Here is a 22,354-nt window from a genome sequence, read left to right as displayed (position 1 = left end):
GCCTTGAGGAGGATTTTTATTTTAGCTCAGCCGATCCACATTTTGTCCTCACAGGATGGCGTCCTGGATTATGAGAGTGCCTAACTGGTTGAGGACAACTAGCAGATCATCTGGGAGCTAAAAGTGGTGACAAATGTTTTGAAATGGCTTCACTTGGGAAGAACAGGGCTCAAGCAGGCCTGTACAGACAAGTCTTTGACATGCAGTGGGAACAATCTCTAGGTAGAGCAGTGATCAGTTTCGACAGGGAGAAAGTGACTTTAAAGGGTTGATGTAGTGTCAGGGAGTGAGGTCAACTCATCAGATTACCAACACAAACGAATCTACAGGGCTGTGGCTTCCAGGTGGAATAGTAACTTTACTCTGTAACTGCATCTTTGAGCATTTCAATGAAAGTTCTCCGCTTTGATCCATTTTTAGGCACAAAACCCCTACGCCACCACTCCTCCAAAAATGATGCTTTCAAACAAATTCAAACAAACCGGTTTTTTGTTGGTTTTTCTGCCCTTTTCAAACAGCATTTTTTCTCACATGTTTGGTTCCGGAAAACAGTTCAATCAAATTCTATCCAAGATGTCTAAATTCAACCAGTGCCATTAATTGCTGCTTTTGTCTCCTTTGTCAGTCAACAGGATTAAGAATCTGCACAGCTGCAATAAAGCACATTTTTAAGCCTAATTACTGATTGATGTCAGCACTTTGAAGACAAAATACTGAACTGTAAAGCTGCATCATTTCCCAGCTTCTCTGATGTCATTTAATCTAATTGGCCATTTATACCACAAACAAAATAATCTAAACCAACTGGGATATTTTAAGATGTACAAAGATAATGGAAGCGGTTAACACCACTTGCAGCCTTTGCTCATACATTGTCCAGCAGATTCTTGGATGCATTTTTAAAAGGTTAGGGATCATATTGATGAAAAAAAGTTTCTGGTTGTCATGACACCCACCACTTCTGCATCTCACAGTTGGGCTCGCAGCTGTGGTTTATGAAGCGTGCCTCGTTGCCCATATGGAAACTGTCAATCACCATCCCGCTGTCTAGATTCAAACAGTAGTGGCCGTTGTGGTACTGCTCCATCATTCGGTTCCTGCAACACACATCGTATGAAGCAATACAAATAAACCACAGGACTACTACAAAACAACATCTAAACTGACCCAGGCAGAAAACCATCCCATTGTCTCACCTGAACTCTTGCTCGCTAACCACTTCCCCCAGGTATTCAATGATGAATTGACCAGCGCGGAGAGACTCTTTTGTGCGGATCCCCCAACCCTTTCCCTCAGCACGGAATCGCTCCAGACACTGGACCCACTCGTGTCTCTGGATGTGCTGGTTGTCGCACTGATCACCACAAGGACAGGCACTGGGGGAGCACTCGGCATAACTCATCCTGTGAAAATCAGAATCACACATTTGAGCGAGCAACAAACATTTTTTTCATACCATAATAATTAAAAAAAACAAGTAGTAATAAGGAGTAAGCCTCGTCTGTATGTTTCTGTACCTGTTCAAGCAATCATCCAGGCACCCTCTTTCCGTGGAAGTGTCAGGAGCTCTGCAGTTGCAGGTAGTCGTTTCATACCCATAGAGAGGCTTCACATCTACATAAACATCTGTGACATGTGGACAGTGTTGAGATTTTTTAAATGGTCAAAACACATTTTCCATTTTAAAAATTCTAAACTCTTCTAATGTTAATTCTCTTTCGCTTTTGGGCAAATTTCTAAAATAAAACAACAAAAGTTCAGCAGGATTTTAAGTGAGATATTCCAGCAGTGATAAGACTTTAAAATCGGATACCAAACAGAGAAGAAGTTTTCGGGTGGATGGATGGATTTAGGTAAATAAATATAGATGTTTGCCATATTTTCCATACTTGCACTAAGCTAGAAAACACTTCCATTTTAGTTACTTTCACAGTTTTGCACAGTGATTCTGTTTCACACATTTGGTTTTAACTGCTTACATATTCAATTGCACATAATGAAAAATGATCTAATAAACCAACACTAACTCATTGTTGATTAATATTTAAACAGTGGCCTACACAAAGATAGGACAGTTTTGATTAGTTGAACAAACATGTACTCACTTGATCTGATCTTTTTGTAAAGAGGGACATCGGGTCTCTTGTGAAGCTAAAATAGAACCAAACAGACATTTTTTAAAATGTGCTTAAGGCTTTAATTGGTTTAGCTTTGGTTGCTTTGTCTGGGGAGGAAAAAAGTAAAAACTTTTTGCTTATAAAAAGATTGTTACCTGATCATGTTTCCACAACCATAAGATGTCATAAGGCAACTGGAAATCAATCCTCTTCTGCCTCAGGTACTTCCCTGTAGGACACAAAACAGGGAAATGTACAGCCATTAAAAAAAAAAAGGGAAGGTAAAAATATAATTATCCCCAGTCCATATTTTACTATAACAGGATCAAAAGCCTTTTTGGGTTCTAGTCTTTCTTTTTTTAGAGTTGGTATTATAATAACCTGCATGCTAAACATGGCTGAATAGTTTTACTGAAATATCAAAGCAGAGGGTTTTGACTTGCCGACATGTATCGGAGCAGGAAACAATCCATATTCATGCTCCCCAGGTATGTATTCCAACTTCTCTTTTTTTAGCTGCAGAAGCTGACTGCGAGGGCTAAAAAAAGAAAAAGAAAGAAAAATGTACAGGCCACTGGACACCTGCATCAGCATCATGAAGAGAAAACTGTGTGCAGGTTATTTTGGGACTTACTCCTCTGTCTTGTACACATCAGAATACAGTCCTGCCTTCTGGAACTTCTTCTTTGGAAGCCTGGCTGCTTTCTTCTCTCTCTGGCTGCTGATGGGTGCAGGCTGCTCCTTGGAGACGGTGCCTGAGGGTTCTAGGGAGCACTGACCATCAGGTTTGCTTTCCAGGGAACTAAAAATAGACCCAAGGGTAAGTTGAAAATGTTAAAACATAAATATATAAGTAGCTAAAACTTTGCGGTATGACGCACCCCTGAGTGTGCTGGTGTTCCTCCTCAGTGGGCCAGATTCGTCCCGTCTCGGTTCTGGATTTAGACGGTACATTAGTTTGGTTCTCCTCTCCATCAGGAAGTAGCTCCTCTGTCTCTCCAGCATCCAGGTCTTCATTGACCTGCTCCTCCTCTTCTTCATCCCCCTCATCCTCCACATGTGGCCTCTTCTGACCTTTTCTTCGTTGACCCTGGACCACAGACTCAATAGCGTCTGTAACAGTATCCCCCTCCCAGCCTCTTCTCCCAGCTAGCCGCTCTTCCCCAGTGTCCCTGTGCACCGCTGGGTCCAACTCCACTTCATGTGGTGGGGAAGGAGGCGGGGAGGGTAGCGGGTATTTCCTAGGACGCCCCGGTCCCCTCTTCTTCACCACGTTGTTACCCGTCCGAGCCTGTCTCTGCAGTTTTTTGGCGCGCAGGATTTTGTTGACATGATGCAGGCTGTGCTTGGATGTCTGCACCCGATGAGGGTGGCGGGAAAGAGAGACATTCAAAGAGAAGTCCTGGGAGGGAGAAAGGCAGGAAGAACCAGGTGCAATGTGGGAGTGAAACAGAGAGGATGGGTGATGGTGCTGCTGACGGTGGTGCAGTGATCCTTCAGAGCCATCAGAGGTCGAGAGAGCAACACCTCTTGATTGGAAAACTGGTGATCCTGGGAAAAAAAATAAATATAGTCAATATTGTCTACATTTGCTTACTCTTCTCATCTTAGGCAGTATTAGAGTATTAAACATATTCATAAAGGGCTGGTGCTAGTGCATCTACTTCTTTGCATGCATCTTGTGATTCTTGTTTTGTTAGCTTATTTTCTTTAAGAAATACTGTAATTTTAAAAGTATAATAGATAGTGGCAGGCCAGAACATTTCACTAAAGAAAACAAGCTGGCAAAGAACAATAACCTACATGCATTTAAAAAAAATAGTGCTTTTAGGGCCTGAATCACCCTGAAAGAAAAATGCTGGAATGGTGGTGGACAATACATGTCACTTGGAAAATATAAATACATTTGTTTTCTTTATATCTAATGCCAATTTCGACTTTTTAAGATATCACTATTTTTGCCTCATTAGTAAGTTGTTGCTCAATCAAAATTTGGGTGTTTTATTTTTCAAGTTTTGCTTACTGTGTGATGACACCAAACTTTGCTGCTGCAGTTTCTCCAGGTCTTACTTGGCACAAGCCGGTTTTTGATAGAAATGGTAAACCAAGGATTTGAACAGTAGTATAATTCTCCTTCATTGTTCCTACACCTTAACATCATTTTAATTAGATTACAAAAATTGCCTAAGGGACATTTTAGGAATCAAGTTACAGCGTGATCATGTTCCCACCACCCCCCTATATGCTAAGTCAGCCATTTGTGTTACAGTGCAGCTAGAATGTAGTTTAAATTTCCTTCGTTACAGCAACCTGCATGCCAGTATCATGTAAAGGCAGTCCTCTGCTCTGCTTCCTAACATTTCAGAGCTGGAATCCACATTCAAATAGATCCAAACTACTGCAAATAGCAATCACATCTACAGATGAACATGGTACACTCTATTAAGAGCAACTCTATAAAGGCATCCGCATTTTTTATAGTAAAATATAAGAATATCCTATAAAGGAGAGGGTGAAAAGTACAAGCTAACTAAGCTGATGCAGATTCTCAGTCATCCAGGTCCTAGTCATTGCGTAAAAGTCCAAAAAAAATATCCACTGGACTTGGTTTCCAATATTTGAAGACGTTTCGCTACCTCTCCAGGAAGCTTTCTCACATTTGAATTGAAAAAGCTTCCTGGAGAGGTGGGGAAATGTCTTCAAATCTTGGAAACCAAGTCCAGTGGATATTTTTTTTAAACTTTTACGGGGTACAAGCTAACTACCTTCATTTATTGGCAAATCACCAAACAATGCCACATTTTCAAGAGATGCTCAGAACTGTTGAATGAAAGACCAACTTTAAGCTGGGAGTTGCTGGTTCCACAACTGATGGCAAAAGTTACTGAAAAGTTTAATTGAACATGAGCTAAACTAAGTTTAGGTTGATTAAAATGCTACAGATTAAATTTTGACTTGCTAAAAACAAAAAGACTTGATTTTAACATGCATTTCTGCATTACAAGCATCTTAGATTAAATTAACCCCAAAAAAGGACCTTTCTCACCTGGTTTGACCCTGAAGAAATATTTAGTTTACAGAGATTTTAATTTGGTACGTTAATTTAATTAATTGAACAACAAAATATATAAAATAAACCTCCGATGTGCAAATAGAAAAATGATACATTTAGCTACTGGTTGTACCAAAATAAAGAAGCAAAGTCCTTTATCTGCAAAAAATATTAACAGTCATAAAGAGCTGGAAGCAGATTTACCTAACAATGAGCAGTGGGATGAAACGGGTAATGAGAGCCACTAACTGGAAGGCTTAACATCCCATTTGAGGTTTAACCATGACCAATAAACCGTAAAATGATTTAGATAGAACAGATTCTAGCCCAGAGAAACATAATGAACCACTAAATACAGCAGACAGGCTTCTATCCACCGTCTTTAATGCTTCCTTTGCTCCATTTAATGTATAATATCCTTCATTTGTACAACCTGCATAATCCTTCTCTAGTATGATTTCATAACAAACTTGACATGTTAATCATTCTTGGCAGATGTTCTTGTTCTGACTCACTGGTTCAACTTAACAGTAAAGATAAACAAAATATACGAGAAACATTAATTATTTAAATTCTGTATGTGGCTTAAGAGCCACTTTAGATGGCAGCAGTAGCTAAAAACTGCATCATATATGAAACTCAAACCTGAATTGACTTGGTTTGGTGAGCATCATCAGCTGAAAGAGATTTTAACAGATTTATAGTCATCGTACTTTAGGTCTAAGTGGATAAATTGGCATCGAAATAATCTCCGATCATAAACGAATCCAAATTATGACACATTGCCAGAGGAAGGCGATTGCTCTTCTTTAAAAATAAACAATATAAACATAACATTCTATTTACTGTCCATTGATGCCCTTGGGCACTTTTTTATTTTCATCACACCAGCTGCGACACTTTCTCTTTTTGTCAATCTGTATGTATCTGCTTCTGTCATTCTCAACTTGTCTTGTACGCCGGCAAATTCCCCAGATTCTCTACTCTAGGCCTCGTCTGCTGTCACTATGACCGCAGGTTGACCCCAAGTCCTACGCTCTAATCCCAGATTACTCAGCTTGTTTTGAACTGCCTCCACTGGGACCTCTAAACATCCCATTTTACTCAGCATACACACATAAACACGGGGTCACTCTCATTAACACCGGTTTTACCATTGCTCTCACACAGAGCATCCCCTCATTCAGAGTAAAACGGACCAAGCGTTCACGAGAAGCAATATCCAACTTTAGTGACATTAACTGAACCCAGCTGCAAGGTTTATTGCTGAACAGCACTTACTCTGGGCTCACGCTAAATACGGTGGGAATGCTGCAAAAAACCCTCATACTGAACGCTGCAGAACACAGAGTTTGAAAAAAAAAAAAGAAGTTCTTATAGATTCTTTTCAGAAGTTGTCGGGAAGAACTTGTATAAATATCCTTTTTTATCCTCCAACAGCCCCTCCACTTCCTCATGGTTCTATTTTGTCTTTTTTTTTTTTTCATATGTAGGTCTGGAGCTTCCATTGTAGCCCAGGCTGTACATTTCAGGTTGTTGTCCTACTGGAAGGTGAACTCCTGCCTGAAGTCTTTTGCTTCCACTGATTTTCTACTGAGGTATCAACACACTATGACACCGCTACACATATAGACCAAACACTTCAGTTATTCATAGTACTAATCCCATGAAAATACATTGCAGACTCTTTGACAAAATTGAGGCACTTTAAGTAATCACACATCCATTTTTCTTTGTCAAGTAATACTTAAAAGAACTACAAAATCAAACGTTAAATTTACAGAGAAACAGACATCTTTATCAGCTAAAAATAGGCTGCCTTTTTGATCTTATTTGAATTTACAGATGGCAGACAGCTGGGAGGGCTACAGAAGCAGAACTTCTATTTGATCAGTTTTTGTTTGTTGTAGCCACAACTGAGGTACGGAGCATTCGTGCAGCAACCACAGAACAACCTCCAATACACAATGGAGGTTTCATCAAGCACACATGAGCCGATGTGTGAAGATCAAACAAAATATTAGATCCCACTTGGTATGCCAGATGGCAATGTTTGAAAAACAAAAAAATCTGCTTAGTATAACAATCCTCAACTTTACAAATCTGTTAGTTTATATATATATTTTTAATGTTATAAAAAAACTTTAAAGGTTGATCATTTCAGCCCCTTTTTCTAAAGGTTTTTATACTGTTCTGAGTAATAAAGCAGAAACACGTTGAAGTTTATTACCTGTATTTACCAGTTATTTTCTTTGTATAAGTTATAATATTTGAAAAAATGTTTTTTCCTAAATCCAATATTCAAAGTCTTATTTCCTGCATTTGCAGAGTTTGGATTTTGGTTATATTAATTGAATAATGTAGAGTTTTTATATATATACACCAGTTTTATAATATAAATTAATTACGGTAAGACTGAGACAAATACCTAGCTGTGGCAACCCCTGAAAGGAAAAAGCCAGATAAAGATTTGTTTTAATTACTTGAAAAGTAAATACAGTGACATGATAGATTCATGCCATATCAAAGACCTTTTTATTAAATCAAACTGGACTCACCTAATTCTCTCCTTTCAGCTGACATCAAGCGCTCCTTCCTCATTGGCCGATCTATGTGAGAGAAGCTGGAGTTTCCCGTAACCGTCTCACTCTTTCTGCTCCTTCCTCCCTTCAGCGAAGTCCTTGTCAGAGCAGAGGCGAACAGATTTGTCAGATTAGGAGAATCGTGAGCTTCCACATCCTCTGTGGGAGTGAGAGGCTCATCGTCCTCACTATCTGAGCAGTCTACAGGCTCCCCTGCCCGTCCATCTGAGAACGAGCCCTGGCCAGAGGCCATCTGGCTCCGTGAAAGCTTAGAATAGTCTGCTTCGGTGCCTCCCATTCTGAACCAGGACGACACTGGATGATGGCCTTTGGAGCTGCTGTCCAGTGTAAGCCTGGAAGGTCCTAGACAGGACATGGAGCCCTCTTTGCGTTTGTACCTTTCTGCTGATGACGATGAAGACGAGGATGGAGAGTTGGCAGAAGCTTGCTTACTTGTAGTGGTGCCTGAAGGCTCTCTTCCAAACCTGCATCTTTGTAAAGACTCCGTCATTCCCAGACCTCCAACTCGCTCTCCTTTACTAGCAGCTCCTTTTTCAGGAATCCCTGCACCAACACGGCTCGCTGAGCCACTCCTTGTAACCTCCTCCCGGTCCTCCTCTGAGCATCGCTCTCTGTGTTTGTGCCTGTGTTTGTGTTTATGGTGCCAGTTGAAGGACAGCTCGGAGGACATGGGTGGGAAGAGAACGGGGGGCCTCCCTCCACCCAAGAACTCCTGTCTGAGCAGCTTATGTTTCTTCTTGTGAAACTTGGAGGGGTTCAGGAGGAGATGTGAAGGGTGGTGATGGTGCATGTAAGACGTGGGAGGAGGGGGAGGAAAAGATGGTGAGTGGTGAGAGTGATGTGATGGGGCCGTGTGAGGTGACTGGTGATGCGGGTGTGGGTATAGTGCGCTCGCTGGAGGAAAGCCCCTGTAATAGCCCAACCCCAGGGGTCCTGAGGAGTAAGGGACACCATAGGAAGGGTGGTAGAAACCTCCACTGGAGAGAGGGAATCCAAGCCCCGGAACAAACGGGACCTCAGACATGGACTCCCTCAGCTTTGGAGGCCGTCCGCGTTTCTTTTTCATGTCTGGTTTACGAACATAGTGCAAAGGGTCGCAGGAGTATGCAGGATGAGAGTAAAACCTGCCGAAGTTAACCCTGAAGATGGTGGGAAGGAGGTCCCTGTGAACATAATGATGAGGAGGGGGGCCGCTTGGGCCCCCGATTCCACTGCCAACTCTACTCCCCAGCCCAGGCATCCGACTGGTTCCAGTTGCCATGCTGATCCCACTGCCGAGGCGGTGCCCCGTGGAGCGGTGCGATATCCGTATCTCACTCAGCATCACGATGATCTCATCCAACTCTGCTAGAAAGTCAGGGTCGAGCCTTCGAGACCGCAGCTGCAAGTACTTCTTCTTTCGTTTCCTCTTCTGTCTCTTCATCTTGTCGTAGCCGGGACATCCGTGGCTGCGCCGTTTGCACTTGTGCTTGTGTTTTTCCTTGTGTCCCAGTAATGATGAGGTGGGAGCTGCCGGGTGGGGTCTCTTAGGATCGGGTGAGGACCTTGTTCCATGGGGTGATGGAGAGGGTGAAGGATGCTCCATAAGCACAGCAGAGTGTCTTCGTCTGCCTCTGGAGTTGAGGCCCATTCCTGAAGCCATCGCTGAGCTCATTACACCCGGCATTAATAAACCACCACCCATTGCAGCTGGCAAAGAAATTCCGCCCAAGCCCGCTGTCCCTCCAGCTTTCTCTCCGCGGTCAGATGTGCTGTTGTTGTCTGTTCCTATGCCGCTGTCACTGGGCACCGTCTCCTCACTGTGTGACTCACTGACTGGTGACGGAGTGGCTTCTTTTAGCTCGCTAAGAGGAGCAGGGGAGGTCGGGTGGAGTGGCCTAGGAGGAGACAGCTTATGATAGTGAAACTGTTGCCTGTAATGATGATGATGAGGGTACCCCCGGCAAGACTTTTTCTGGGAAGCTGCTGCAGCCAATGAGGATGATGATGAGCCCAGGACTTTGTTGGGGACCGAAAAGGTTGGGGGAGGGAAGGAGAATGTGCTGTGGTTATGATGGGAGCTGGAATAGTGGGAAAAGTGCACTGAGCTGGGTTCAACAAAGCTGGCATCACTGATGGGGCTGTGGCCTCCGCTAGACTGTGAGAGGGAGGGAGAGGGGAACACCTCTGAGGAGGACAGCTGGTGGTGCTGGGACTGAGAGTGATGATGTAGAGGGGAAGTGGTGCTCGGAGACAGGAAAGGTTCCGGTGTGTTGGCTGCGTGGCTGGATACAGATTTTGGTTTTCGCCCTCTTCTCTTTCCCATGTAAATTGTTCCCTTTTTACTAACATTAATTTGAGGGCCTAATTTCCCTCCAAAAGAAGCAGCCAGGGAGGACAAAGACTGTGTTGTAGCTTCTGTAGAGTTAGCCACAGGGACAGTGCTGTGTTTAGGTGTTTCTTCAGTTCTTGGCCCTAACAGAATTTGATTCAAAATCCGTTTCCTCTTCACGCTTTTCATCTTATTGATTTTTCCGATAATAGTTTTCATAATGAGCTGCCCGTTTCCTTTGCTGCAAAACCGCCTGTCTCCCATGTCTCCTGACTCAGGAGCTAATGTGGGAGGCTGACCCTCCTGGGGTAAAGTAGGAGGAAGGCGCTTGGGACGTCCACGTTTTCTAGGCATAGGCTTAGGAGGGTTTAGGTCTACCTCCGGGTGAAGAACAGGTGGGTCCTGCTCTTCTTTGGACTTAAGCAAAGATGAAAAGACTTTGGAAGAGGCCAGCTTATAAGAGGAATTCCCTGTGGCTGGGGCATCAAGTCTTGGCATTTTGGACTTTGGCCGTCCCCTTTTCTTAGGTTGGGGCAGAAACAGCTGTGATGTTGATCTTTGTGGCACAGGGTTCAGTTTGACCTTATTTGGGTTTGGCGGCCTGCCTACAGGTCTCTTAACTGGTGGAGATGGAGTTTCTAAACCTGAAGATAGAGACATGCTGGTTTTGTTCTCACCAAAGAGACCATCATGAACTGACAGCTGGGTATGTGGCTGGTTCATTACCCAGCGGGGTTTTCTTCCCCTGCGTTTCTTTAGGGGTTTACTCTCCTGCTCATCAGGTGAGTCTAGGGATGAATCAGGTGAATCGTCTCTAAGAGGGGTTGGTGGGCTTTCTTCATCATCTGGCTCAGATGCAGAAGGCGTCCTTTGCCTAATAGGCTCAGGAGGACTGGTGTTTCGCCTCGTCTGGCTACTGTCCCTGTTAGGACTGCGTTTTTTTGGACTTGAGCTTCTCCCCCTCTCAAAGTGTAATGATTGATTACTTACAGCCTTATCTTTGCCATCTGGTTTTCCTGTTGCTGCTATAAGAGGGCTCTTGTTCAAGTCCCTGGGGCTGTCACCCGCCTGCTCCCTCTCACCTGCTCTACTTTCCTCTGCCAGGGGCGGGGACTCCTGTGCATGGTGTCCTTGAAAAGGAGCAGGGGGGTCTAGATGACCCACTGCAGTCACAGTCTTCTGTTCAGCTGAGATGGAAGAGGAGGTTGAAGAAACAGGGCAAGATGGCGAGGATGGCAAGCTGTGAGGGCCACGTGACTGTGACTTGGACAGACCACTGGGACTGTTGCTGCGGTCGTAGTTGCCATCCTTGGACGCAACTATTGGGCGGTTATGAGTGAACGCAGGGCTGTTGCTGCGACTTCTGCTGTTACTTCTGCTAATGCTGTTACTGATGCTGCTTACTAACGCTTTTCCTGCCCCGTCTGAGTCCTCCTTCCCCAGCTGTGACCGGGTGGGGGAATTCTCTGAGACGCCATCTCTGTTCCTAGAGCCATAAGGGCGACCAGGAGGTCTTGACACAGGGGGTGGTGGGGAAAGGTGCATCAGTCTTGAATATGTGTTCCTATTGGCCATTGCCCTGTCTCGTTGCTTGGCTGTGGGAGCCATGAAGCCTGAGCTTGGAAGAGGAGGATTTGAATCAGTTTTCGTGGGTTTTGTTGGCTTAGGAGTCTTTGATGGTGGGCAGGTTGCTATAAGCTGGGCTAGTTTCTCAGTGACAGTGGGCGGTCCACAACTCTGAACACCCTTGTCCTTGTCTTTCTGACCTTCAGTGCTGTAAGTGTAATAAGGAGGTTTGACACCTTCAAAGTTCGGCTCTTTTGATGCGGTAGGTGGTGAAGAAGGCGAAGATGTCCGTGAGGGGGTTTGCGGAGTTGGCGTTTTCTTCCCAGATGAATGCGTCTTGTTGTCCGGTGGCGGTCGGTGGAGGTTAAGGGGTCTTTCAGACGTGTTAGTGACTGATTTTGAATCTGACTTGCAGTCTGTCTTTGGTGGACCCTGCATGAAAAACAAACAAATATGTAAGGGATAAAGACCACCACAAAGTAGCAGATAAATCTGAAGTTGAAAGCGGAGAAAAAACAAAAAAAATGACCATGTTCCTCTGAAGGTTTTTACAAAAAAAAAAAAAGTGGTCCATATTTGTGTTGAGTTGATTGAGTCAGTATGCCAAGAAATAATATTTAACTTTAATTACAGCTACAGATTTTTTGTCCTCTCGCTTTTTGTTTCTTAGGACTAAAATGGCCATTATTCAATTATTGTTTTGCAAGGTAACAAAGGCTATTTTAAATTGTATACCACGAGTATGTTTTTAAACCTCAATTTTCAGTTTAGCTAGTTTCAGGCTGCACAATAATATATTAATAAAAATTGCATTATAATTTAATTCAATAACAGTGATATCACATTTCTAATATTTCAACATCCATTAAAGTCTTTAACTACAGCATTTACAACAGGCTGGTGTTTCAATTTTTTTTCTATAGTTTTTCTTTTTAAATCAAATGTTTCTGAAATGTTATATGGAAGGAGTTTTATTTCTAAAAAGTGGCAAAATAACGGTCTTAAGTTTTTGCAAAAACTTGGCAATTTTTTCTGAGGGTTTTATTTTAGTTTGTATCAATATAAATGATACTGTATGGAACAAAATAAAGAAATATATTGTAATAAAGTTTTCCCCATATCGTCCAGCCACATCAGTTTCTCAATTGAAATGAGGTCTACCCTTGAATTGTTCCATTCTAACTAATGAATGGCTTATTGAAGCTCTGATCACAAGGACTGCTGTTGTCTGCTTTTGTATAATTTTTTTTTACCATTGCTCTATTTTTTATGTAGAAAAATGTCTAATTTTAGTCTCGAGTCAGTAAATGTATTTGCTGTGTCCCAAACAAGCTTAATAATATAACAATGTCTCAAATTATATCAAAATACAAAATAGTTCAAAAAAATTCTACAAAAAAGGTATAATTAAAACTGTGTATTCATTTATGAATTCCGATTTTATTGAACAAATTTTTGAGCTACTTTATGTTGGATCAGGAAAAAGTAGGAGGAGCTACTTGGTGGGGTCAAATTGGGGACAGTGAGGGAGAGCCACTAAGAGGGGTCGTAGAGTGGGGGGTGGAAAAGCCGGGGTCACAAACAGACAGAGGAGAGTCGGAGCAGACGGAGAGTTTACCATGATGAAAAGAGACAGGCTGACTGTGAACACAATGAAATCTAAAGAGCAATTGAAGCCATTCTCTTTGTTTAAGCTATAAAACAGTCATTATCAAGGCAGCTTTGGTGGGCATCACCGTGCATCACCCCTCCCAAAAAAAAAAAAAAAACATTTAAAGGGGCAGAAATGAGTGAAGGATGTTAGGAATGGTTAGGTGATAACCCTGAGTATCAGAATGTTGTACTGATCACGACATTTCAAAAGTATTGGTATCGACATCTATGACTAACATGAACCCCTGATACTGGTAGAGTCATTGCTCTACTGCCTGTCATTTTGTCAGAGGCATTTCCAGTGAGTCTGGCAAAAGATAAGCTTATTTTCTTGTGCACAGCTAAAAAAAAAAAAGTATGCTCAGTCATGCACGCTACAAATTAATAACGATGAGGCTAACATTAAAATGAAGATGTTATCTGCTCTTACCTTCTTAGCTGGAGCACTCCCATTTATTTGGGAGGGTGATAGGGTTTTGGTGATGCCAGGAGGAGCAGCAGGAGAGGAAGAAGGTGTAATAGCTTTAGCAGAGGGGACTAATGATGATGATGTAGCAGGTGTTTTTTTCACACTTGGACTCTTTTCTCTCTCCTTCCCCTGGCTCTTTGAAGGGCTCTGGCTCTGACCACTCGTTCCATCTCCTGCGGTCACAGCCCGGTTTCCTCGTGCGCCATTTCCACCACGACTTGTGTGCCTCACGGTACCCCTGAAGGCTGGTCGGCATACATAATTCTCCAAGCTCTTCGGGGGTTTCTTCATACGTTTTGCCTGCAGGCCGATCTTTAGCTTGACATTACCCTCGGAAAGGCTGCTTTCTGTGATGGAGAAATGGGACTGGTCGCCGCCTGGGTCTCCTTGCCCACCTGGACCAGGAGCACCAGCAGCAGATCCCTCTTTCTCTCTCTCCTGCTTCTTTCCTTCCTCCTCTTCTTTCTTTTCATCCCCTCCTTCCTTCTCGCGCTCCACTGTAACACCAGCGGAGAGAGGGAGAGGAGGAGGTGTTGCAGTTTGCCCCTGAACCTTCTGATCCATCAGAACTTTCAGGGGTGTGGATGCTTATTGGGTATACCAGGTAGAGTTCTGGGAATGGGGTAGGAGTAAAGAAGGGGAGAGGGTAGCTCTCCTTTTTTAAACTGGCTTGTCTCCCGTCTTGGCTGTCCAGCCCACTTTCTCTGTCCTTTAACTGTAAGTAGAGACAAGTAAAACAGGAAAGAGAGGTCAACAAACAAATCCAGTTAATCACTGCAGCAATACTTCTAAGGAGACCTTAAAGGTAAAAAGCAAACTACAGGTGTGTTTTCATTACAGGAACCAGTATCGCTTTCCACAGCCATTTTTTTATCCTTGACTGCAGGAGCTACGGTCAATCACACAACAATAACAGAGATCTGCCCATGAAAATACCACCTTTATGTAGCGCTCTTTACTACACAACAGGAGTTGGCAGTCAGGTTGAGTACAATTGTTTTAGGTGTGTACTTTAAGTATATTGTTTAAGGAATTAAACAAATGGCAGATTGAAGCTCTGAGTATGTGGAAGCAGAACCTAAAAAGGCCTTCAGTGATTATAGAGGAGAAGTACTGGAATATTTCATAGCAACAGCCAAACCCTCCCAGAAGTCTGTTTCATTAACCCAATTTAAATGAAGCAGGTATTCTAGAGCAAGTACCTGCTTCCTCACACGTTGCAAAAGCTTTAATTATTAAAAAACTTTAACATGCTTAGTCTGGCTTTAAAGAGACTCTCATGGCATTTCCACTCCAGAACAGAGCAGGGCACTCAGCTCGATTGGAAAGATAATGCCAACAACGCACTTTTGAAAGTGGGTCAAACCACCTTGAGAACATCAATGCTGCCCAATATGAGCACCAGTGAGGTGCTCATATAAAATCTAATCTGTAAGAGACATCACAGGGCTCACCTGCAAGCAATCCTACTAGCCTGGATGGACCAGAGCTTGTTTGTTTAGCCTCTGGCAGTTTAGTAGAGCATTCAAACCTGCCTAAACTCACACCAGTTTGAAGTGGGCCGAATGGATCTGTTATTTAAGATCATAAATTCCATTTCAGAGTGTTACCGCTGTCAAATAATAAAGTTAGGAAAGAAAAAAAAAACACTGGGTTGTGATCTTAACCAGAACTTTCTCACAATTGTTTTAATACGAATAAACAACCACCATGTGTTTGGGTAATATATACATTTTTGGCAGTTATACCTTCCCATGGTAATTTGGGGTATTGCTGTATACCTTTCCTTAGCTTTTTTTTAAGAGCTCTAAAACTATACATCCTGTATTGATCTAATTTTACTGTTCTTCAACCCAATCTGGACTCTATGGTTGCTATTAAAAGTGTTTATCCGGGAACATAAAATACCAGAGCACAAAGGCCTTTCATTTAATAACACCTTCAAAGCAGATACGCTCCTGCTCCCGCTCACAACAAAAAGAATAATCTAAATAAAAAGCACCTTGTGAGTAATCTAAAACAGATGCACAAAGACCATTTCTAATTATCTTTGTAGTTTTAGAGTGGCCCTTATTCTGTCTAGTTGGCTTTTTATAGTGTGCTCTTTTCACAGCCTATAATATGATGTGACCCACTTACACATCCGTCGCTCCTCTACCTAAGAAATCCAACATCTGGCGCAGCTACTCTGATTTGTCCACCTGCGATAAAGAATTTCCAAGAGGTCCATAGCCAATATATCCTTAGACCCATTGGAAAGGTAGTCACAGAGTATCCAAGCTTTAAGACTTAGTGAAAGGCATTAGCCCAGCAACAACAGAACGCTTGTTAATTGCACTCCACAGAGAACTGCTCAATTCAATGAAGTTGTCTACGGCTCCCTGCAGCCACTGAGTGATTTAAGGCAGATTCGCCCCCAAGCAGGTGCTTTCTCTTTGTGAAGTCATTTGGAGGCAATTCAGAACTGTGACCTCAGCACATTGGGTCCTCTGGGACCAGACAGACGATCCGGCAGCCTTTCCCAGCCTCTCACAGCAGCAACTGAGAGTGAGCGATTAGGCACTGATGTGCCAGCGGTTTTCCTGCCCCCCTACATTAGAGATGAGCACTAAAAGAGCTACTTTAATGGAGCCTCAGGAAAGTCAAATAAGTCGACTCATCAGTCAAGAGTAACGGCAAGAAGAAAAACGGAATAGGTCGTACGTCAGGCCTTTAACAATGTTTGCTTTAGACTATGACTCAAACAAAAAAACAGAAGTAATATGTTTTCAGTTGAACTGCGAAGCATAGGTTTTAGATTATTTTAACCTGAAGTTTTTCTGCCATTTTCTCCTTTTTCCTAAAAACTTCCCACCCCCCTTATTACACAAACCCCAGTCTACCCAAACCTCCCCATTTATTTAACACTCAATCAATCTCTTCACCCTTGCTGCATTTCTTTAAAGCCTCTTTGTGCGATTTCGCAAACCTGGACAGCACACAAACTATATGTGCTTTTTAAACTAATCAAAAACAGATTTCCTCCCCATCCGTCACCCGACCGACTGTTGCTTGCCACCTCTGTAAAGCACTGACAATATATTTGTCATTCTTGGATATCTACGTTAATATGAGAACGCCTTGCTGAAATATTGATATAACTTGAACGTCTTCACATTTTTCATGTTAGAAACACACAATCCATTGTATTTCTTTACAAACCCAAAGTAACCTTATAATCATGAACTGGAAGGAAAATATGAATAGATTTGATTTGCATCTTCTCCTAGTTTTGCTGTGTCCCCCTACATGTCTAGTTGTAAACTTCAAAAAGTGCTACAATTTAAAACTCACTCGAGTACAACATTCGATTAGAGGGGGCAACAGTCGCCTTGTTTGTACAACAACTACAGTAAGAACTGAGGAAAAAAAAAACAGATCTCACACTGTTTTTTAAAAAAATAAGAAACAAACATTCTTCTTTTCATTCTGTTTTTGACCCATCTTTCTGCTGCCTTTATGCGTTGTGTCACCGTTCCAATGGGAATACTATTGTGGCTCTCTGCATGCGCCAAAACGACTACAAAACCTCAACTTCAGTTAGGAACTCATAACAGAGTGGATCTGAAATGTGAATTAGGCCTAATTGATTTCTTTAAGAAAATTATTATATCAAAGACTTCATGTTGACAAACCAATCCAGAGATACCACAAGCCCCTTGGCTGCTTCACCTTTTCAAGACACAGCCTGTCAGTTTAGTTGGTTTGCCGTTTCTTGCTAGTTTAGTAGTTACGCAATACTGCTTCCACCTCAGAAGATGGACTGACTTTGAGTTTCATAACCTAATCTTGTTTTAAACATTTCCACAATTGAATCCCAAACATTTCTGGTGTTTACCTATCTCTCTATGCTCCATGATTTCTAATGTTCCCCGAGAAACCACTGAGGCTTTCACAGAAAAGCTTCATTTATACCGATTTAAAATAAAACATTCTGTTAAATAATAATGAGACTTGTAGACGCAAGTGGTTCCCCTGGAACTTCTTTAGGGTTATCAAAGTAAAGGGAACCAAGTAGAAATTCACACCACACTTTTCAGATTTTTACTGATCGGGAAAAAACAACTACTTGAAAGGTTATGGCTATAACTAAAAGTCCATAGCCATTTGCAATAATAAGATGAGTAAGAATACTGTCATAGGGCACTGTATCAAGAAAAAAAAGTAGCTCAAGCACAAGTCTTTGCTCAAACCAAAAGTCCAATCATTTCTCTCACCTTTATACAGCTAAGACAAGTCAGCCACTGACCAATCCTTTGTCTAATTTCAGATCAACAATCCCCAACCCTAAAGGGTGTCATTTTCAGGTTTAGCATCAAGGTACTTTTGCAAAACCCTACAAACACTAATTTCAATATGGATCACAGTTCATATCTCACAGTTCATAACACCACCTCTTGTTTTAGCATATTAGTCAGCTTTCTTTGTGTTTCAGAGAATTGAGAAGAATGTAAAATACAAAGAATTATCTCTGAACGCGAACAAATAATCCGACTTTCAAAAGAATCTATCATATATGTCAGGCCCACGACCAAATAAAAAAACGACAGAGCATAGAGGAACGTAGTAAACAACTTCCCGCGCCCCCTCCCATTTCTTTCCTCCCCTCTACTGGCTCTCTTCCCCTCCTTTCACTCTCTCCTCGTTTTTGCACACGTTGTTCATAACTGCTGATTTCCCCTTGGCCAAAGCATTAGAATCCAACCCACCCACTCACAGACCTCCACCCTCCACCACATCATTCACATGAGGGGCTGGCGTCTGCCCTGTCATTTCCACCAGGGCTTTATACTCCATCGGTATTTGCACAGGCTGAGCCCCACTCAGGGGGAAGAACCAGCCAAATTCCTTTACTACTACCTTAACTGTGCATTGCCTAACAATGGAGTGGGGCAATATAACCATAACGGAGCGTGACCCTTGGAGAAAAGAAGCAGCTGTGGTGTTTTAAACCCTGAACCTGGATTGTGGTAGGGTATGAATAAAATGCAAAAGCAATGACAGGTGTGTGTCAGATCTGGAGCATGCAGGCATGCTCTGCAGCTGAGCATTGCTGTTAAAACAAGGCTCATGTGTTTTTTGTGTAATGTGATATAATTAGGGATGTTATACAAAATAAAATACAGCAAATAATATAATCTGCATTCAGTTTCCTGTACAGTCAACACAAGCCCTCATGGGAATGGCTGTTAAATAGCTACTTGTAGTTTAGTCATACTGATATTTTCTGACTGAGGAAATCCATGTCAAACCAAACGAGCAGTTCATTGCATTAAACACAGAAATGGCTCTAAGCATTATTAATCATGTGTGTGGTGCGAATTCATCATCAGTTACACGGAGAAAACAAAAAAGAGGCGTTACTTTTAGATCTGATCACAGTTAATAAACAGCTTTTTGTTGCTGTTGCACACTTACCTTTGAAAATGTGTCCAGAAACGTTCACGTCATTTGGCCCCGCGTCCTGTCTTCTTGCATGCATCAACGTGGTGGCCACATTTTATTATTATCATTTAGCTTCCAACTGCTGAAAAAAAAAAATGGTAAAGACCAAAACACAATCAGATCTAGGGTTTTCCAGAGTTGCTAACAGCTACAAATCCGAACAAATTCCCCGGAGCTACAAGAACTAGAAATCAAAGAAAATCCAAAATTTGTTATTTATCTAATTTTTTTCTGCACTAAGAGAATCCACACAAAAAATCCCAGCTCCAAAGTTACTAAGGGAGTAGATGCTGGGTACCAGCATGCTAAGCATCCCCACAAAAACGTATTTAGAAAAAGATAAAGGGGATAACTGAATTAATCTGTTATTACTACAACCCCTATAATTCCAAATGTATCCCTTTATAAAGTAATGAAGAGCTAGCTAACGCTCGTCCAATAATAGACAGCCCTTATGTATTATTGGTACTGGCAGTTGCTAACTAGCTATCAATCAGAAGCCAGTTTAATAGCGATTTAAGCTAATTTCACCCAGCAACAACATGAACCTACCCTCCAAATAGGCTTGTAATTGTTAGCAAACGCCTACAGCTTTAAGACGATTTGCGGTAACTGAAAGTAAATGTCACAACTCGGGGATAAGTGATGTCCATAATCTTGCATCTCCGTCACATTCTCGTAGGCACTCGTGTTACTACATCTCAGCTACGACGGCTAACGATGCAATAGCTACACTGAAGCTATTGCAAAAAAATAAAAATAAAAATGTCCGCATTCGGTTTCAAACGCAAAAGCACAATAATGTCGACTCTGAATAGCAATTTCTTTTAAAATTGCAGTTATATTCCCGTTGTATTAAACAGCAGATGCAGAGCCGTGTAAGGTTATTAAAAAAAATGTCAACAAAATGGCGGCTGCGTTGAATCAACAGAAACCCGAAATGGGTCTCCCAGTATTTTCTCCTTCCAGAGGCGGTGAAATAGTTTCCCCTTACAGCGAGTGATGTTTGTAATATCCACAGAGGTGCTCTGAAATCCACAACGACTCTCCGTTAGCTGGGCCTGGATGTGTCAGCGCGGGCCTCTCTCGTTAATCGGGCCTCCATGTCTGCTCAGCCCCGTATCGCTACTGTGTCTGTTCAACACGGGCATTCTGAGTCCCACTCAGGAGGGGAGGGAGGAGATAGGAGGAGGAGGAGGAGGAGAGGAGTGGAAATGACTGTTCTGAGCGGTTCTTGCGGTCCTTGGTCAAAAAAACATGTATATCTGCACCGTTTTAGCTTCTATTTTAGGTGGCCATTAATAGTTTCTTGTGGTTAGTTCAGGGTGTGTTCGCTGGTATGTAACAGCCAACTGTCAGACTCCTGGTACCGCCTAGGTTAGCCACCACAGAGAATCAGCCACATAACGTTTACAGTATAGAAACAACAGAGACACAGAACTTGAACGCAGCACAAAAGCCTTTGAATAAACGAACTGTACGCTCTAAAATTCAGGGGCGTAGCCAGAACATTATTACAAGGGTGGACAGGCAATAATAAATGTACACCGAGGGGTGGCCGAGAGTGGATCAGTGGCAGAACCTCAGGGTCAAACTACCAGGGGCGGAGCTAGATGGGGGGCCAGGGGTTGCCGTGCATATTTTTGACTTCATTTAAGTTAAAAATCAAGTTTTCAATAAAATTGGAATTAGACCTCTAGAAAAACTGATAAGTATTTTTTTTTATTATTCGCTTAAAAAAAAACATTTAGCTGAGAAAAACTGGGATCCTATCTCAATACCACTGAAGCTATCACCTTTTTTTTTTTATAATTAGTAAAACAGAATTTGTAAAAACTAAATTGAAATAGATCCAAAGGACCATGTCTGTTCCAGCGCAGATCATCATTAGAATTACTATGAGTATTATGTCTTCAGTACAGGGGCCATAACTGGGGCCAGGACATGATCTACAGGGGCACTGGCCACAGTTGGCCCCTGTCTAGAACCGCCCATGTGGCCATCCCTGTCGTCACCCCTACCATTTATTTCCCTGTAATATAGATGGTGGCAACAGTAATACTCTCAAATAAAATATTCAAAACATTTAGAATTTTCATATATTAATAATTACTTGACAAAACACTGTGGTTTTTTAATGTTAGTATATTGATATGCACATCAATATACTAACATTAAAAATGATAACTACAGAATTCAAGCAAAAATAGATTTTGTGTTTTATGGGGCAAAGAGAAAATGATGTGTCTGTGCAAGTCATCTAGGAGTCTTCAGTAAAATCATAGATGAATAACTATTTTAATAAAAACGTATTAATTTATGTACATATTAGTACTTGTAAATTTTTATTTAACTGACAAAGGTAGAAACTACGCAAAATCAGCATGAATGTAACAACTTATTGAGGTTGTGCAGTGGTGGTTATAAAGTCTTCCAGCTGCTGGGAGGAAGGATCTGTGATTTCACTCCCTGGTGCATTTAAGGTGCAGAAGGCTGTCACTGAAGGGACAGACTTTAATGTGGGGACAGTTTAACAGTTTTTACTTTTCACTAGATTTCTCACAAGCTATTTTTATTTGAATAACAACATTTTAACATAGTAAACTCACATTTGTCTCCTACTCTGGAGTAAAACAATTATGTGAAGAGAAATTGTCAGATATATGCAGAAAATTGCAACAGTCACAAGGGATAGTTGCAACATTAATTTATGAACAAGTAAAACTCATTTTTCATCCATTTCTTTTTCAGTTATTGTCTTAAACTATTTTACCTGACTATTAGTCCTTTTCCTGTCTCAGATCATACTTAATAATACATTTATAAAATAAACAGAGGAGAAAATGTAGGGAATCCTGCAACTTGGATTAAGCCTTTACATATACCTAATAAATATAATCCACTGCATTCCTTAGGTTGACTTTAATTTATTTGTAGAGATGCACTGATCCAGTACCCGCAACGATCAGTATGGATCAGTATGTGGTATCAGATTAGATCGGTGCATCTCTAATTATTTGTCACATATTTACCATTGTGGTCATGAGAAACAGTTGCAACGTGCCAGATGTAGCCGAAATCTGGTTGATGTCCCTCAAA

At 41.9% G+C, this 22,354-nt stretch overlaps 1 protein-coding gene across 4 annotated transcripts in view; it reads right to left on the bottom strand.

Moving 5' to 3' along the window:
• Positions 1–20,449, bottom strand: part of LOC107084057 (histone-lysine N-methyltransferase ASH1L-like) — a 31,224-nt gene extending 10,775 nt beyond the window's left edge. Inside the window, exons 1-12 of one of the 4 annotated variants that reach the window (XM_015373703.1) lie at positions 20,250–20,449; positions 19,229–19,334; positions 13,733–14,486; positions 7,728–12,081; positions 2,999–3,668; positions 2,752–2,919; positions 2,561–2,655; positions 2,273–2,346; positions 2,106–2,151; positions 1,518–1,626; positions 1,197–1,403; positions 957–1,097 (exon numbers count right to left, since the gene is read on the bottom strand). In XM_015373703.1, coding sequence (XP_015229189.1) covers positions 957–1,097; positions 1,197–1,403; positions 1,518–1,626; positions 2,106–2,151; positions 2,273–2,346; positions 2,561–2,655; positions 2,752–2,919; positions 2,999–3,668; positions 7,728–12,081; positions 13,733–14,335 — 6,467 coding nt within the window. In that variant the 5' untranslated portion in view covers positions 14,336–14,486; positions 19,229–19,334; positions 20,250–20,449. The other 3 variants (XM_015373704.1, XM_015373701.1, XM_015373702.1) reach the window with 3 other exon arrangements.
• Between the last annotated feature and the right edge of the window lie 1,905 nt (positions 20,450–22,354).

This window comes from Cyprinodon variegatus, unplaced genomic scaffold (assembly GCF_000732505.1).
Source record: "Cyprinodon variegatus isolate N-32 unplaced genomic scaffold, C_variegatus-1.0 Scaffold91, whole genome shotgun sequence".
Taxonomy (NCBI): Eukaryota; Metazoa; Chordata; class Actinopteri; order Cyprinodontiformes; family Cyprinodontidae; genus Cyprinodon; species Cyprinodon variegatus.
Note: the sequence above shows the minus strand (reverse complement) of the source record. Positions and strands in the feature narration are given on the sequence as shown.